The 20,066-nt window shown below is 37.9% G+C and overlaps 1 protein-coding gene across 4 annotated transcripts in view; it reads right to left on the reverse strand.

Annotated features, from left to right (window-relative positions):
- LOC127625863 (tudor domain-containing protein 3-like) overlaps positions 1-20,066 on the reverse strand; it is a 636,076-nt gene that overhangs the window by 613,489 nt on the left and 2,521 nt on the right. For all 4 annotated transcript variants that reach the window (XR_007968377.1, XR_007968378.1, XM_052101281.1 and 1 more), the window contains exons 4-10: positions 19,388-19,548; positions 14,568-14,709; positions 10,972-11,043; positions 10,583-10,732; positions 9,740-9,892; positions 7,049-7,220; positions 6,717-6,839 (exon numbers count right to left, since the gene is read on the reverse strand). Coding sequence is in view for 2 of the 4 variants with exons in the window: in XM_052101281.1 (XP_051957241.1) it covers positions 6,717-6,839; positions 7,049-7,220; positions 9,740-9,892; positions 10,583-10,732; positions 10,972-11,043; positions 14,568-14,709; positions 19,388-19,548 (973 nt within the window). In the remaining 2 variants the exon portion in view is untranslated. The remainder of the gene's footprint in view (positions 1-6,716; positions 6,840-7,048; positions 7,221-9,739; positions 9,893-10,582; positions 10,733-10,971; positions 11,044-14,567; positions 14,710-19,387; positions 19,549-20,066) is intronic.

Here is a 20,066-nt window from a genome sequence, read left to right on the forward strand (position 1 = left end):
GAACTATCGTTCAAACTTTAACACAACCAATTTGATTACTTACCTTAAAGCTAAACATGGCAGAAATATGAGAAATATGAGTGGAGGCTGCTTCAGCTTCATCATTCACAATTCAGTTAAACATTAAACAAATTAAGAGATATTGCCAATTTAATGCGAGTTTGACAGGAGGCTACTCAGAATTCAGTTCATGTCAGTTAATAATGTGCTTTTTGTTGCAGTGCTTTGTTTATAAATGAGATCAGTGCCCAGTTGAATAAAGCACATTAATTGTAATTTTACCTTAAGATCACCCAGAAGTTTCCATTATACTTAAGGGTGTTCCCCAACAACGTTACTCAACAATTGGCATGAGTTGGGGGGTGTGACTCTCTTTGTTTTATCAACGGCAGATGAGGGGCGTATTCAGAAAGCTATTTTGAAATTTTTTATTTTTGCAATGTCATTCGGTAGCGTCATATTCACAGAAATTATAGATCAATTTTAAGGTTCGGAAAACTTCACCTGAAGGGTTCTTTCACACTTGCTTTGCGTTTGTCAGCCACGAGCATGCAGATATGTTGCAAGAGATGTGAAGAATGTGAGCTGCTCTCTGAATGAGGTTTATTTGGAGACAAGCAGGTTACCGGTATATGGATTATACTGTAATAATTGTGGTCAGGAGCTTACAAAGTTCCAAATTATACGTCATCACAAGTGATTCACTTCCTCAATTTGGTGGACTGCGTTCATATCAGCAGTTAACCTGAACCGTACCTCAGACCACCTTTTCAAGCAGACTTGTGTGCAGTTCGCAGGTGTGCACCAGAGTTCGGAAAACAGTGTTCACATCAACCAAAAAAAACAAACTTTGACATAGAGGGACTATTGAGAGCATCCCAAGCAGCTGCATCACTGCCTGGTTTGGGACGTGCACCGTTTCGGACCGCAAAGCCCTGCAGAGGATAGTGAGGACAGCTGAGAAGATCATCGGGGTCTCTCTTCAATCCATCAAAGACATTTACAAAAAACACTGTATCCGCAAAACAACCAGCATTGTGAACGACCCCACACACCCCTTCGCATTCGGGCCCTCACAGCCAGACTGTGTAACAGCTTCTTCCCCCAAGCCATCTGACTCCTCAATACTCAGAGACTGGTTTGACACACACACACACACACACACACACACACACACACCACGTGTCCTGAGTTGCACTTTAATTACTGTCACTTTATAACTGTCTGTTACCTCCATAACTGCTATGTGCATAGAACACTATCTCATAGTATGTTATGTTTACATTTGGCATTTTTAGAAACTGTCATTTTTTGCACTACTGTGTACTGGTCGGCGCTGCACTGTCTCTTACTGTGTCTATTGTCCTGTTCATTGTTAGTCATTTATTGTACTGTCCCGTACTTTTTGTATAGCTATGTTATTTAGTCTGTGTGTACTCTCATGTGGTTCTGGGTTTGTCCTATGTTGTTTTATGTAGCACCATGGTCCTGGAGGAGCGTTGTCTCATTTCGCTGTGTACTGTACTAACTGTATATGGTTGAAACAGCAATAAAAACCACTTGACATAATTTGAACCTGGGTGTGCACCAAAAGTGCTAGTGTGAAAGCACCCAAAGTGTCTTTGAAGAGGAGGAAGGGCATGAGGAAGGGCATCACAAAGCAGATGTCTATCGTCACCAACAAGCTGATGGATATAATGTCAGAGATGCCGACGTGAATGCATTCTTTAATTAGCACCAAGGAATTCTTAAAAATAATAATAATTAGGAATGTCATAATATCGATATATCGATTATTGATCGTCACATTCTTTTATCTATATATTTTTGAGGAATCGATATATTCAAATAAGCCTACATATCAGTTAGAAGCCTAATTTGTGTGCTTTCCAATTCACATAGTTGACCTTCTGTTTAACTGCCTGGCATAATAGCATTGGGAGACCACAAGAGGGCCATTTACGGAAGCCGGTCGCGGTCAGGAAATGTATCACACACACACACAGGAGGAGTTGAAGTGGCGCAGAAGACAGTAGTCCAAAGTTAAGGTTTTTTTTACTTCTTCAAGAATAAACAAAGTGATGTTGATGAGTTTGCAGGTTAGTGTATGAAACTGGTGTAACTGCACAAACTGAATGATTAGAAATGGCAACATTTATCATGCAATTTTGCTGTTTGTAGCCTTGAATAGGTCTTTCATTCAAGCTGTCAAACCACAAACGACATACTTGTAACTGAAAATACATTGTGTAGGCTATATGAAAGATACTTATACAGAACATCATCCACCGATGGCTTGAGTAAATAATCTTTGTCCTTTGATAATGAATTGGGTTTGAATTTAATGGAATTTTATCTTCATAGAAAATAAACTTTTTAATTTTAGAAAGCACCATGTCGTCCGTCGGACACGTCCGATGTCCCTTTAATTTACCCAACTGCTCACACTTTACCAAAGTTGTGTTTTGAAATATACTTGAAAAGAAAACTATTGTGCAACAAGTAGCCCAATTTATTTTAGAAAAATTATTATATTTTTATATTTGTATTTTATCCCCTTTTCTCCCAATTTGGAATGCCCAATTCCCACTACTTAGTAGGTCCTCATGGTGGTGCGGTTACTCACCTCTAACCGGGTGGCGGAGGACAAGTCTCAGTTGCCTCCGCTTCTGAGACCGCCAATCCTTGCATTTTATCACGTGGCTTGTTGTGCATGACACCGCGGAAACTTGCAACATGTGTAGGCTCATGCTACTCTCTGCAATCCACACACAACTTACCACATGCCCAATTGAGAGCGAGAACCACTAATCGAAAGAACGTTACATTTATATAGCCCTTTTCTGACACTACACTCAAAGTGCTTTACACAGTGAACAGGGGACTCTCCTCAACCACCACCAGTGTGCAGCATCCACCTGGATGATGCGACGGCAACCATAGTGCGCCAGTACGCTTATCACACACCAGCTACTGATGGAGAGGAGAGAGTAGAGTTATATAGCCAATAAATAGGGATAGGGATTATTAGGAAGCCATGATTAATAAGGGCCAATGGAGGGAATTTGACCAGGACACCGGGGTTACACCTATTCTCTTTTCGAGAAGTGTCCTGGGATTTTTAATGTCCACAGAGAGTCAGGACCTCGGTTTAAAGTCTCATCTGAAGGAAGGTGCCTTTTAACAGTACAGTGTCCCCAGCACTATACAGGGGCATTAGGACCCACACAGACCGCAGGGTGATTCATTGCAAGTGATCATTTGAAACGGTCCATTTCAGACAATTTTTAAAGGTGAAGAGTGTAATGTCTGCACTCCTAGTGACACCAAATGGAATTACAAAAATACGTTTTAAAACAGTCTTTGCCTACACCCCTTAAGACTCATCACTGCCTTTCACACTCTTATTCCCTATGAACAAATAAGCCATACTAAATGAAAGGTGATAAACGTTTAACATCGTAATGAACATGATCCTTATAACATATACACATCAGACTGAAAGCGTGGCACAGGAATCGGCTTGTCCAAAAACATCACCAGATTGATCGGCAGCTGGGTGTGCGGTGTGGGATATCCAACACATGAGATAGGATTGTTCTTCACGTAACGACAGCACTGTGGTTGACCATTTTGGAGCCCTTGGAGAGATTGCTTTTGTTGGGGGGTTGAGTTTATATACTCACACTATAGGTTGAGCAAGAAAGGGATGGTTGGAGCCGAGCGGGCCACTCAAAATATAAACATCAATGTTTTGATAGAGTTTGGGAGGCTCAGTGTTTACACTTTTGGTGAAGGTAAACCCACAAATGGCTTGCATGTAGTTGTCAATGAACAATAAACTGGGATAGCAGAATGTATTTTGACATCAAAAGTTACACACTTTACTTTTAAGATGCAAATGGAAGTGAACGTGACTGATTGATTGATCATTCCTGCTAACATTCTGCCCTGCACTATATTTTTCTTGTTAAATATCCTGTTTGACTTGGAAATACCAGCCAAACAACGCATTGGAATCATTGTGATATTATATACCACTGCATGCATTTTAATAACCTTTTAGAAAACTATTGGAAATCACAAGATGTAATAACTAAAAGGTCACTTTTGAATTTACTGGAATACGCGGTTTTGTCGAGGACTAAATATCAAGTAATTCAAAGGCGGGACACAGTAATGTCAAAATGACCTGAAACACAAAGCAAGACCCTGATTCTGAATGTAAAAATAACCACAGAGGAAAAGTGGAAGACAAACACATTTTCTCCACATATTAGCCCAGTCTGTTTTCTCCTAAAGCCATATGTCAGGCAGAGCTTACCAGCCAGAGAGACTTATCTAAAGCTGACTAATAGAACTGCCTTAATTTGAGACCAGCCATCTGTTTGACAGGAGTTCTACATCCCACTGGGACTTCCACATAAGGACAGATTAAAAATCCTGATACAAATGTTTCCATTCCAATTATTCATGTTCAATTGCGCATGCTGAAGGGATGCAGTGATATATAAGTCTCATGATACAGTAGTCGATCAGTAAGGGATAATGTACAATCAGCCGGTCATTATCACAAAATAACCCAGACAAGGTGATCAGGACTTGGATCATCCTGAAGGGGTTTATTTTGTGATAATGACTGACTAACTGTACATTATCCTGCTTTTTACACGACTACATTTCAAATAAAACAAATAAATGAACATGAAATAATGAAATATGATATGAATGTTTGGTTTTATGCGAGACAAGAGTATGGAGTGATACGAGAGACATGAAACTAGCATAGCTATGTAGGGAGCCAGAGAGGTCAATTATACAGTTTAGCGGTCATTATTTAGCAGACAGGGTTAGAATATACATTTTCCATTGCATCACGATCTTTGTTTAATTAAACAATCTCGATATCGAAATATACTCCATGCGCAGCTCTCTTCAATGTAAATCACTCTCATATGCACCAAATTTCATGGTATGCGACAAAAAATGTCTGAAATAAGCCATTGGTTGGCAAATGTTCAGATTTCACTAACCAGTGTTTGAGTAATAGAGTGGCGAAAAGGTTCAGCACCGAGATCCTTTCACTGCGTGTTAAGAGTAAAAGTTTGGTTTAACTCGTTCTGTGTGTCCAAAGACAAGATCCACGCAATCCACTTGTCATTGAATAATGTTTCATTTAATACCCTTTCTGTTCTTTACAGTCAGTTGTTGATTAAAAACAATAAAAAATTTTTATTATTCAAATTCTCAAATGGCACAATGCGCTGAAAAAACTGTGCATGTCCCCTCCTGTTAAAATATGCTCACTGGCTGATGCCGGTAGTCTTAAAGAGACAGTACTGATTTGCCACTTGTTCAACATATCCATATAAATACTTGTAACTACAAATTATGGATGCAAACAGTAAACATGTAACAAAAAAAAACATCTAGGGCCCTATGACTTCCACGGACTGAATTGCAGAATCCACTGATAAAAATGAAATCAACTATAAAACGTGGAATGTCGTGGAATTTGACACATTAGGAATGAAATTAATGTATAAATGCACAATCAAATTAAAATCATGATATGTCCTAAAGTGATGATTAAACCACAAAAGGCTGAGATTTAATTAAACAACTAGCTTCCACAGAAAGTGAATGTGAGAAGTCACTGCACACACACTAACCTCATGATCAACATCACGTGTGTATTAATGACAAAGAGCAGATCAATTCAATGTGACCACATATAGACTACACATATATATTTATATAATTAAATCATAGCCTTCTGCAGTTTAACAATCACATTAGCCCATTTAGCGTACTGCTTTCTGGATGTGAGAAGCCGTCAAAAACATCCAAAATAAAAGCTCCATTTAACTAGACCCGTGAAATTGAATAAATGTGACAAATGTTTTATTTCTGTATAATGTAATATGCAATGTAGTTGTAGTAGTAATAATAATGATAATAATAATAATTATAATATATCAATAATAATTACATTATATTTAAGCAATATCTTAGAGTTTCATCACTGCTTTCATTAATACTGTGATGCTCTACTGTGCAGCACTGTATTTGACCATAATAATAATAATACAAATTGGGGTTTTGGATTATGCTGTGAAGATCAGTATATGCTCTACAATTAATACAAAATAATGCAATGGGATGTTAAAAAGTAATTGTTCTGTTTTCATTTCATCAAACTTCTATTAATTAGAGACAGTTTTTAAATGTTCAATCATAATATGCAAGTGAGTTGTATTGTTCGAACGGCAACAACAGAAATGTTTTAAAAGTGCAAAATAACCTTTTTTTTTCAATCGCATCAATCATCATATTATCATGTTTTGTTTTCTTGTATTTAACATTCATTTTGGCTTTTATAACTTTGGCCTATCATGTGTTCAACAGATCCGATTCATGTTCAATGGGAATTATTTATTGTTAGAACAATAACAAAGGCTTTTGTAACCGTTTGTAAAGCAGAATTCCTAATCTAAACATTGATCTGATACAAAAATAAAAGCGGTAAAATAATCGGTCGTATAAATGTGTATAACTGGATAACCGTTTAGTACTCTGACAAAAACAAACTGACAAAAAAGTACACACAATTTTGCAAAGATGTTATTTGCTTCTAATTCACAGTTACATCTTGTAAATCTCTAATACATTACACAATTTTTTAGTTAGTAAACGACAGTAAAAGGGAATTTTACCATCAATGGAGAATGTTCCCATTTTTGACTCCAGGAAGTCAAACAGCGTGCTTGGTCCTGAAGGTCTTCCTCCTGACTCCACATCCTCATCCTGTCTGGAACGTCCCCGTCCACGACCCTTACCTGAAAGAGACCACACAAACTGTCAACAACTGATTTACATTGTCTTAAACAGGCATTACATAACAAAGCATCAAGTGGTAAATCACATCTTCACATTGGGACGCGCCACACAGAGTATCTTAATGCTCCATGGGTGTATATTAAATATCAAATTTGTTCTGATTGGCTTTGATTTTGGCCGATTTTTCTTCTCTGAAATATGTTTGTACCCCGAGGTGGTGGGTGACTCTGCTCCATTTGTGCCACATTGGGCTGGTTGTTTCCAGTAAGCAGGAAGTTGAGGGCCACCTCCACATTATTATTGTTATCAAGGAGGGCCTGTCGGGCGGCCTCTCGGTTAAACCCCATCTCCATTATGTCCTTCAGAGCTCGCTCGTCAACCTTAACAAATAAAGACAACAGAGATAAACTTGAACATCATCATCATACAATCCATTAAAATCCAAAAAAAGAGAAACAAAATGTACTAAAACATGCACAGCATACTCAAAAACTGTTAGCATGTTCCCCATAAGGTCAATAATCCAAAATTAAAGCCATAAATAAACACAAAACAAAAGAAGAGAAACACATAGGGGTCACATCTATTGGTGTTGACGTCAGCCATCAGTTCATGTTTTATCCAGAGGCGGCACACAGAGGAAGTAATGCCACATAATTACAAATAAAAGCCCACATACAAATTTTGGGGCACTTCAGGTGTTTTAACACAATGTTTTCAAAGAAATAGAAAAGTGAATGCACTGCAAACATTTTTAATCCATCATTAATAAAAAATATAGAAATGTTCTAGATCTCTTTTTTTTTTTACCTAAACTATACTCAAAGTATGAACTCTACATTTTTTGTGGCTTATATAGTTGAAAAAGCCATCTATCCATCCATTCAGTTTCCTATTTTATTCTCTTTGGATATACAGTTGAAGCCAGAAGTAGAAATGCTTTGCTGCAGGCGTCACCAGGTTTTTGCGTAGTTTAGAGTGACAAATCGTACCAGCATACTTTGAGGTCAAAATGCGTAACCGCTAAACAAAATGCATACAGGTTGGCAGGTCTGAGATGATCATATCACAGCAGTTCTGTTCCCAGTCAGGGAAATACAAAAACCATAGCATATTTCACTAAACTAGGTGCTAGATGTAAAATTCCATAAATTGTGGCAAAGATTTCTAGATGATATTTCTAGATGATTGTGGTCAGTGGTCATCCCATTATGACCTTCTCCCAGAGTTTTACAGCATTAACTGTTCATTTCATAAGGAAACAATTTTGTGAATCACTTCCCAAAACAAAAAAATATTGCTGCAATCAGTAATTACGGTGCCCAAGCACATTAACGCATGCAAGAACGATGTGACACCACTGGGTATGATTTTAAGAAAAGCTAAATAAAAAAATATTACAATACAATTCATAATTACTTTGACCAATAGGTGGCGATGTCACCAAATTTATATGATACTGTTATGGTGTGGGGACAATGACACATAAAATGTTTATGTCAGTACACCAAAGCGTTGCATAGATAGCACCTCAGATCCTTATTGGAATCTTGCTATGATAATTGTTGAGTTACACGAGAACAGTTTGGTCTCTCAAAAAGCTTGTCATACATTTTCGTCATAAGTGTCTCTAGATGTAACATGGCAAATTTCAGGCAAGTCGGACGTGTGACCTAGGAGGAGTTCGCAAAAGTAGTTTTACAATGAAATTCAATATTATGGACAGGACAATGGCAAATTTGCTATCATCACACTCGGCCCAAGAAAGGAAACAACACAAGTTGCATGGCAATAGGCTAAATTAATCAATAGTTATAAGAATTTCATTATATACTTTGACAACTAGATGGCGCTGTCCCCAAACATTTTAAGTACCTTAAAAGGCATGGCCCAACGATTTTAGGTATAGGTATAATTCGACTCGATATGCATCAAAGAATCTAAAGAGACCAGTCTCATGATTTTAGGCCAAACAATTGAGAAGTTATGAGCACAAATGAGCCATTTTTCCTATTTCTTGATCAGTAGATAGCGCTGTGCCGAAAATGCTCCGGTAGCCTCAGGGCATAATGGCTATGACATATACCAAGTTTCATTTCAATAAGCCAAAGCATTGCGAAGATACAGCCTCACGTCCATTTTCCTGTGCTCCCCGTTGAATTCGTTGAAGCATTATACGAGAACGCTTTGATGAACGCATCATGAATTCCACAACTTTTTGTCAAAAGTCACTCTAGATGATACACAGGGCTGGACTGGTAATCTGGCATACAGGGCATTTTCCCAGTGGGCCGACGCACTTTGGGGACGATCAGGGGCGGACTGGCCATCAGGAAAACCGAGCGGGCCGGTGGATCGGCCGCGAAACATGCCGAATGGGCCGCGTTATGCAGAACGGTCCACAAAACGGCGCTGCGATATGCAGAAAAGGCCAGTTGCCATGTAAAATCTTGGGTCGATTTCTCGTCCCAGTCCAGCCCTGATGATACATGCCAAATTTCGAGCGAATCGTACATACGGTGTAGGAGTTTGAAAAAGTAGGGTTTTTGTGGGAAATGGCAGATAATCTAGTCAAACGGAAACCATGGTATCCATTCTGGCTCAACACGAGCCAATGACTTTTGTTTCTAGGACTCATGATTCAAAAGTTATGAGCATAAACATAAGAGCAACATTCAACTGTTGGTGGCACTAAAGTAAAGATTAAGTAAGAGACCCCAAATGGGTCAGTTATATTTCAGAGTATCCTCCATCAGAGTGCCAAATTTCATAATTTCCCTATATACGGTTCTATGGCCTGCCATAGACTTCAAGAGCAGAAGAAGAAAACTAACAGATATCTTCAGTGCTTGGCCCCTAAAAAATCTGCAAGATGTTTTACATGTTCTTTGTTTCTTACCAGGTCTCTATAAACTCCTTCTGGTTTGTTCTCCATCCACTGCTTCTCTTTCTCCTCTCTTCTTTTCTGATATGTGTCTCGAGTCTTGTAGTTGGAGCTTGGATTGCTGAGATTTCCACCTGCGTTACTACCTCCACCGCCAAACGTTCGAGTCTACCAGAAACCATTTAAAGACAACAATTTTAATTTAGAGTACACAAAGAAAAATGTTGTTATGATCATTTTTTTCCAATTCTTTAGTTAAGTGAAAACCATTGTTTTATTTCATAACCTAGTGAGCGGTCTACCTATACAGCTGTCTATGTTTTGAAACACTGAGTATTAAATAATTCAAATTCATTTGTTATTACATACTCAAAATCAAACATTTATTAATTAAATATGGGTGAACATTAAAGTTACACATGCCTCAAGAAAGAGTTGTATGAATGAACAAATGAAATTGCATATTGCTTTAAATATATCTACATTTTTTTTATCAGAAGGTGGTAATTTATTGCTGGGGATGTAAACCATATTTATTCTGAATTAAAATGCCAAACTAATTGGACACACTGAAATTTGAAGGGTGTATGTGCGTTGCATTTGCATAAAGTCTGGTCCATATTACAGCTTGTTCTGGTCAAGAAGACCCTACTTAGACATGAAGAGAGTCTCTAACTGACATGTAAATAGTTTATGGGCTGTTAAATCTGAAATTAAATACATAACACTGAGAAGAAAGAGGAATGAAGGCAGGTTAGTCTTCTAAATTTTGTACATAGTGTTTCAAACAAAACTCTTGAATGCCTTATATCATGTTTTTACTTATTTGATATAAAATTGGTAAAGTCAACAGCGTACTTCTTTACTCTTGGCAACCTCTGCAATAGCAGCGGTTCTTTGTTTCTCAAACTCATCGTTTTCCTCTGCTGTTTTGGCAGCATTGATGCTCTGGAGGGTTTTCCGCTGGTCTAGAGCTCTGCTGTCCACCTGCTCCTTATGAGCACATTTCTACAGAGAGATCACAACAGATCATGAGAATACTTTACAGTGTGGCATGGCCTAGATCTAAAATGAAAAAGTTACATTTTTCAAATGATATTCCTTTGTTTTGTAATCACCAAACAATTCCATCCAGCAATTTATTTATCCATATATATATATATATATATATATATATATATATATATATATATATATATATATAAACAGAATATTGAAAGGTCAAAAGGTCAATAAATGTGATTTACCTGTCCAAAGGGAACAAACGGAGGTGGTCCACCTTCAGCACCGATGTTTCTTCGGCTGTGTTTGGCGAGGCTCTTTGCAAAGAAAAGAATTCAATATTTCTTATGTGCCAATATATTATACATTGTAACACTTGATTGTAATTAGACAATCACAACATTTTGTTGTCAAATATTTTTGTATATGAATTTTTGCGCTGGGGGGAGGGGGGGGGTTGCCAGTTGTGACATCACGAAACTCATGAATATTAATTAGGTTCTGCACAGTTCATTTCAATCTTTTACCGTCATCATTCTTGACCAATTCAAGCTCTCTAAAAAATATTTAAAACATGTAATTTGACTTTATCCTTATTTCTGCAAATGTTAAAACTCCTTAAGAATTGCCAATGTTTCTTCTGATTTAGACACTTACCTGACAAAAGCCATTTCAAAAAGGGGTAGAGTCATGAACTAGCCATCCCACCCATAAAGGACACCTATGGTCCCAGGCAACAGATTTCCTATTTAGCTCTGCTAGTTTCTCGACTTTCGTACCCCCTTGTGATATTTCTTTAAATATAATTCAATTATTTCGACTCAAATAAATATTGGGAGTCACGTGACGCCATGAGAGGAGCGGAGGTGTGAGCGATGAGCTCTGCGCACTTCGCTGGTTTTTTATTATTTTTGTGTTATAATCCGGTGAGATTTGATACACCCTGCTACATATTTGCTCTTTGAAGTTAATGTCAAACAATTAAAAATCCTCGGGCTCTGGAGATATTGAAAGACACTTACATGCTCAAGCTAAAACCACTGATGGGCCTTCGGACCGGGGACTCTATTTGAACGGTGCAGCGGGAGAAATTCAGCGTCATAGACTCTTTGAGTTTAGCGGAATCAACACCGGTTGGCGCTGTCGTGCGAGGGGTTTAAGCGCACGTTTTTCTTTTTTCGGTTTGTTTTGTTCGGGGGGGGGATCAGGGTTTTATTGTTGCACTAATTTTGAAATAACTTTTAACTAACATAGGCTTGGTCTTAAAGACACACCCACCTGCTGGCGATGCCAATCAGAGGATGGGGCATGTCCTTAAAAGTAACATTCCAGGTTAAGATCAATCGACAGCATTTGAGGCACACTATAGATTAACACAAACAAAATTGTGCTCGTCCCTCCTTTTCTTTAAAAAAGCAAAAATCTGTGTTTCAGTGCGGCATTTACAATGCAAGTGAACGGGGCCAATCCATAAACACAAAAATACTCACTTTTTTAAAAGTACAGTCACAAGACATAAATAACATGCATGTTAACATGCTTACTAACCTTTTCTGTGTAAAGTTAGATCCAATTTTACAACAAATTTTATATGTACAATGACAAGGTTTTTTCTTTTTTTAAAGAAAAGGAGGGACGAATCAAAATGACTTTTGTAGTAATCAACATTATGCCACAAAAACGGTCGATTGAGCTCAACTTGTATTGAACCCGGAATATTCCTTTAAGATTTTATTCATTTCTATTATATTTCCAAGCATGTTAAAAAAAAAATTAATTTCCCACAGAAATGTTTTGACTGTGGAAACATAGTCCTTGTACATTGAAAATGCTCTCTGGACAGAATTCATTTACTCATCAAGAACAACAACTGACACCAGAATAATAAATGAATTTGTCTTCATGGTAACAGGCTTTCGGATTCATATTCAGAAGAAAACATCAGTTGCAAATCTGTCATCCATCACTGATCAACTGTAACAGATGATGAATATTAACAGATGGGTACAAGTTTTAATTAATCAAGTTTTATTTAAAGGGGCCAAATTTTTGTTTCACTTGAGAAATGTTCCTTAAAATCCATATATACAGGTGAAACTCGAAAAATTAAAATATCGTGCAAAAGTTCATTAATTTCAGTAATTCAACTTAAAAGGTGAAACTAATATATTATATAGACTCATTACAAGCAAAGTAAGATATTTCAAGCCTTTATTTGATATAATTTTGATGATTATGGCTTACAGCTTATGAAAACCCCAAATTCAGAATCTCAGAAAATTAGAATATTGTGAAAAGGTTCAGTATTGTAGGCTCAAAGTGTCACACTCTGATCAGCTAATTAATCCAAAACACCTGCAAAGGGTTCCTGAGCCTTTAAATGGTCTCTCAGTCTGGTTCAGTTGAATTCACAATCATGGGGAAGACTGCTGACCTGACAGTTGTGCAGAAAACCATCATTGACACCCTCCACAAGGAGGGAAAGCCTCAAAAGGTAATTGCAAAAGAAGTTGGATGTTCTCAAAGTGCTGTATCAAAGCACATTAATAGAAAGTTAAGTGGAAGGGAAAAGTGTGGAAGAAAAAGGTGCACAAGCAGCAGGGATGACCGTAGCCTGGAGAGGATTGTCAGGAAAAGGCCATTCAAATGTGTGGGGAGCTTCACAAGGAGTGGACTGAGGCTGGAGTTACTGCATCAAGAGCCACCACACACAGACGGGTCCTGGACATGGGCTTCAAATGTCAAACGTCTTACCTGGGCTAAAGAAAAAAAGAACTGGTCTGTTGCTCAGTGGTCCAAAGTCCTCTTTTCTGATGAGAGCAAATTTTGCATCTCATTTGGAAACCAAGGTCCCAGAGTCTGGAGGAAGAATGGAGAGGCACACAATCCAAGATGCCTGAAGTCCAGTGTGAAGTTTCCACAGTCTGTGTTGGTTTGGGGAGCCATGTCATCAGCTGGTGTTGGTCCATTGTGCTTTATTAAGTCCAGAGTCAACGCAGCCGTCTACCGGGACATTTTAGAGCACTTCATGCTTCCTTCAGCAGACAAGCTTTATGGAGATGCTGACTTCATTTTCCAGCAGGACTTGGCACCTGCCCACACTGTCAAAAGTACCAAAACCTGGTTCAATGACCATGGTATTACTGTGCTTGATTGGCCAGCAAACTCGCCTGACCTGAACCCCATAGAGAATCTATGGGGCATTGCCAAGAGAAAGATGAGAGACATGAGACCAAACAATGCAGAAGAGCTGAAGACCGCTATTGAAGCATCTTGGTCTTCCATAACACCTCAGCAGTGCCACAGGCTGATAGCATCCATGCCACGCCGCATTGAGACAGTAATTAATGCAAAAGGGGCCCAAACCAAGTACTGAGTACATATGCATGATTATACTTTTCAGAGGGCCGACATTTCTGTATTTAAAATCCTTTTTTTTTTATTGATTTCATGTAATATTCTAATTTTCTGAGATTCTGAATTTGGGGTTTTTATAAGCTGTAAGCCATAATCATCAAAATTATATCAAATAAAGGCTTGAAATATCTTACTTTGCTTGTAATGAGTCTATATAATATATTAGTTTCACCTTTTAAGTTGAATTACTGAAATTAATGAACTTTTGCACAATATTCAAATTTTTCGAGTTTCACCTGTAATGTTATATCATCCTTAATTTTAACATGACCAATTACCACCCTCTCTTGATCACAAATGAAACAGGCTGTGATCTAAAAGTTCTTATTTCTAAAGAGCAAGTCCTGTTTTGCCTGATATGGCCTCTTTAATTAACATATTATATTCAGATCATCATTTCTATGTATAATAAAGGCACCCTCACCCTCTGCAACTCCCATTTCTCGATCATGTGATCCACCTCGCCACCGAGAACGGCGATCTTGGAATCGTCCAATAGCAGGATGCCGTTCTTAACCTGAACGTTCCCTAGGAGTTTCACTTTGGTTCCAGGTGGAGTGTTCAGACTGAAAGTGAAGCAGAAATCAGATCAAAAGAGGATCAGTCACTGATCAACAGCAGATGAGATTATCAATCACTTCTTTTTAAATACACAGAGTACATGAAATGTATAAAAGGGTGAATCTCAAGAAGACATATTTCAACTAAAAATGATTACCCAAAATTATTAAATTTTTTTTTAAATGTAATTAAACATCAGCATAAATTTTATTCAGTACAACAAATACTACTGTGCATACTTGTACTTTAAATTGTAAATGATATACTATTTATTTTGTATTATTTGCAATAATGAGATTTTATTCACATAGTAGACAACTGAACATTGGAGTGTGCATGCTCCCTTTTTATGAAAATAAAGCTCCAATGCAAAAAAGGGAGAAAAAAAATTAAAAACAGGCTTAACTTTCTTGAAGCTCACTATTTATTTTTGGGGTTAAATATGACAGTTTTCGTGAGATTCAAACCCCCAAATTAGCCATTTTTGCTTATTTTGTGTCTGGGAAGATTTTTCAAAAAGTGTTAAGTGACTAAATTCTGTATTTATCATAATTACACTTCTTTGCTTTGGTTAGTTCCATTTCCTGGCTGTCAATCAGCGGGTTTCAGCTGAGCTTTAGTAAGTGCGGGGCATTCACTGTAAATTGGGATTAAGAACTGCCTGTTTGACTTTAATTAAAGATTAAAGTGGCGAGGGAGAGAGGGAGCGTGAGAGAGAGATGGAAGAACTATTTCACTCACAAACATTCCAATAACCGAGGAGAGAATTTCCCAAAATGTGAGCTTATTTCCTCAAATGTGTCCCCCTGCCTGCACCCTGATCAAATGTTAATCTAACACTCTGCATTGCATAAAATGCTCCAGCTAAAATATCACACTCATGCTTCCCTGCTCTTCTACACTGCCCTATAAACTCCTTTAACAATCCTGAGATCAAAAATATGAAGTCTCGATAAAAGGATGAAATTCTTGACCTTTAAAGTCAACAGCTAAGGCATTATTTGATCTCTTAATGCATGTTACTGATCTTACAGAGTGCACCATCTGGTTCCAGAGGTAAAAAGTTGCATTTATTTTCTCCATAGGTAAATAGATTTTTAACGATTACTTCTAAACTTTTAAAGACACAACTACTTTGAGCTCCGAGGTTGTTGAAGCCATCAGTCTGCATTAGACGTCTGACCAACAGAGGATCGAAACGTCGCACATTGACCTCTTGGCTAAATACAAAGAATAGATATTTCAAAGCTGTGTGTTTTTATTGTTGCAGGAAAGTGAGTAGATAGTATTTTAACATTATGAATATAATATATGTTATTTGTGATATTTCAATGGGTAAGACCAAAGAATATACAGTAGTTCTAATGTGTGGTAAAGGGTTGTTGAGCTTAAAACAAAAATGGGAAGTGGCTATAAGAAAATAGCTATGAAAATGCCCATTTCAACCATCAGGGCAATAATTAAGACGTTCCAATCAACTGGAGATGTTAAGAATCGACCTGCAAGAGGACGCATGTCTATGTTGTCACCAAGCACAGTGAGGAGGATGGTTCAAGTGGCCAAAAATTCTCCAAAGATCACAGCTGGAGAATTACAGAAATGTATTGATTCTTGGGGTCAGAAAGTCTCCAAAACTACAATCAGACACCACCTATATCACCACTAGTTGTTTGGGAGGGTTTCAAGAAAAAAGCCTCTTTTTAATCCAACAACAAACTCAAGCATCTTCAGTTTTCCAGACACTACTAGAGCTTCAATGGGACTGGACTCTATGGTCCAATAAAACAAAAACAGAGCTTTTAGGCAGCAAACACCAGAGATGAGTTTGGCGCACACAGAGAGGTAGCCATATGGAAAAGTACCGCATGGCCACGGTCAAATATGGTGGTGGATCTTTAAAGGGATATTTCACCCAAAAATGAAAATTCTCTCATCATTTACTCACCCTCGTCCCATCCAGACACTCCACTTTTGGTCCATACAATGCAACTTAATGGGTGCCAAAATTAAGCTCCAAAAATCACATAAAGGCAGCATAAAAGTAATCCATAAGACTCCAGTGGTTAAATCAAAGAATTTCTAGCAAAAAGAGTTAAATATTGATCTGTTTCTCACCCACACCAATCATATCACTTCTGAAGATATGGATTTAAATCTCGAGCCATACAGATAACATTTATACACTTTTTGGCACCCATTAACTTGCATTGAGCCCTTGTTGAATCTTCCAGCAGGACAATGATCCAAAACAAACATCAGAATCAACATAAAAATGGTTCACTGACCACAAAATCAAGGTTCTGTCATGGCCATCCCAGTCCCCTGACCTGAACCCCATAGAAAACCTGTGGGGTGAACTGAAGAGGAGAGTCCACCATGTGGGCCTCAGAATTTGAAGGATCTGGAGAGATTCTGTATAAAGGAATGGTCTCAGATCCCTTGCCATGTTTTCTCCAACATCATTATGCATTATAGGAGACGACTCCCAAGCAGTTATCTTGGCAAAGAGAAGGTTGCACTAAGTATTGAATAAAAGGGTGCTGATAATTGTGCCACACATATATGTGACAAAAATATTTGTTTAAAAAAAATAGAACAGTGATTAGAACAGTGGTTCCCAACCCTGTTGCCTTGACACTCCCACTTCAGGTCGTGGAGTCTCTCCTAACTAGCTAATAAGTTGAATCAGGTGTGTTTGATTAGGGAGGTATCCAAAATATGTAGCGTTGCGGGGCCTCCAGGAACAGGGATGGAAACCAATGCATTAGATGATAGATTTTTGAGAATATTTTGAAATGAAAGATAAAGATAAACAAATAAATTTTTTTAACAGCCGCCTTTGCTCATTTACCAAGGGTGCCAATATTAGTGGAGGGCACTGTTGATCTTATTAGGGGCCCAAGCCTTGAAGAGGTTGTAGACCCTATTGCGTCCATTAGTTTTCTCTATTATTATAACTATTCTGGCTGGTAGCCTATGGCAGCCTATAGAACCGTACATAGGACAATTATGAAATTTGGCACACTGATAGGGTTGGTCATGAATAGCTCCCATACAAAATTTGGGGTATCTAGGACATGCTCTATAGCGCCACCACCATGTCAAAATTCACTTTTGGGCCTATCTTTTGAACCGTTTGTCCTTGAGAAATTTTTGTCTGATTACTCTCCTCTTGATAAATAAAATAAGGTTTGAGATTTCTTGTACTTTCTTCGTACAGTGCTTACTGAATGATTGCAGGGCTAATTGAATTTTGATTTTCATCTTTGTTGTAAAGTTACTTCAATATGAAGTTGATCATGGTAACCACTGTATTTGAAAATACAGTGGTTAAAAAAAAATTACCATTCAGTACCCGTTCATTTAATCATGCCTATAAGTTTGCCAGAATAACATCAGTCTATTTTGTGCTTGTGATTCTGAAACTGTCGGTGTAAATGAACAGTGGATAGTTTCATTCTGTAAGGTTACAGAGAGATTGATGGAGAGAAAGAGGGAGAGGAGGAATGGACAAATAAAGGGGGGTCTGTTTTCAAACAGCGTGGCAGGATCCACCTGTAGCCTCTGGCCGATCGCCACCATGATGGATGATGCCCGGCCAGATCAGTACTGGAGAAAGGGGATTGGTTGGGTTTCAGCCAATCAGAAGCTCTGAAACTGGGGTTATAGGAAGGAGAGGAATTGTAAAAGGGCAGGAAAGGTCATTCCAGTTTGAGTTTGAAGCTCTAGCAGAGAAAGCAGCTTTAAAAGATTACAGTGTCAGATTTCTTGTTGAAAGTGTGTTTGAGTTTAACTGACAGACCAATACCAACAGAGACCAAAGTGCAGTTTGAGTGAATCTCACAAAACATACATCCAGGTCATATTTCAAACTAAAAAATAAATTATTAAATATACATACACATACATATTCAATAAGAATTCAGACCCCTTCGGTTTTTTTTTCACATTTGGTTCTGTTGCACCCTTGTGCTAAAATGCACAAAGCATTTTATGCATTTCAATGACAAAGCAAAAATCTGATTTTTGACAACTTGGTAAATTTATTCAAAAGGAAAAACTGAAATATAATTAGGTCAAACAAAATGTTTGGGAACCACTGTATAAATAAACTTGCCTGATTTTTGTTTGAATAGTATCCCATTATTTTTTCACATTACCATAATGAGAATTTATGGAGAAATGTGCTTCATGGTGGTTTTTAGATGGATGGCGAGGCTTTTTATGTCGGTTGAAATCTGTTATCTCTGATCCAGTGTTTGCCTGCAAACTTGTTCAAATCTGGCAACCCGGCGGTGTCGAAATACTATTGGTGAGTGGGCAGTGGACGGGATCACACAGCCCAAAACATAAACAGAAATTCCGGCCCGGAATGGAAACTTCAAAGTAGAATATACATACATACATACATATTGATCCATGACATTGAATATTTTGGCTTTGATCATCATTTATGAATATCTTTTAACACTTAAATAAATATACATGCAACATTTTGAGCAAGGGACATTTGGTCGCGTTGACACGGAATGACCCAATAACTACACTAAAAATGGCTTCTTGTTTTTAGTGTATTTTATAGTTAGTGCAATATTCACACTCTGCTTTCTTTTACACTCACATATAGTCACACTTTAAGAGACCCGATTTCACATGATGTGTAGATACTGCATTTTGCTGTACCTGATTTTGGACATCTGTGCAATCTCAAGGCCAGTGCAGGTGGTGTGACCGTCAGTCATGTGCACACGCAGCATTCTGGGTGCCGCCTGCGACTCCTCGTGATCTTTAGGAGCGGCAACATTACGAATCTTCTGCACCTGAAGAATGCACAGACCCTCCAACTGTGACAGAGAGAGAAACAAGATGACAGTGAGAAACCAATCATTTAGGACCAGAAAATATATAGAAACTGAAGAAACTTTAAGATAAATGTGTACACTTATTTCCTGAAATTTTAATGATATGAGGGTCACATAAATGTCAATGCCTTTTGGCCAAGCAAAAGATAAATCTTCCAAAAAAAAAAAAAAAATTTACTTTTATAGTAGTGCCACCTTGTGGGCAGTATTAGTCAGTGCATGAATTACAGGTATGGACCCTTTTCACAGAAAATGATTAGTCACCTCATTTAGCAGCTTATTATTTACAATAAACTCAACAGTATATTCGTGTCTGCTGTGATGAGGTGTTGATGTTTCTAATACAGTTGCTGAGGGAGGGACCATAAATTTGGCCTCTTTCTCTCCATTTTTTCCTCTTTTGGAAAGTCCTGGAAAAGTAATAGTGGGTTTTACGTTTGCCGTTGCATAAATAATATTTGCTGTGGTCTCCCACTCCCCACTATAGTTACCTTCTGCGT

The sequence above is a fragment of the Xyrauchen texanus genome, chromosome 32 (genome assembly GCF_025860055.1).
Source record: "Xyrauchen texanus isolate HMW12.3.18 chromosome 32, RBS_HiC_50CHRs, whole genome shotgun sequence".
Classification (NCBI taxonomy): Eukaryota; Metazoa; Chordata; class Actinopteri; order Cypriniformes; family Catostomidae; genus Xyrauchen; species Xyrauchen texanus.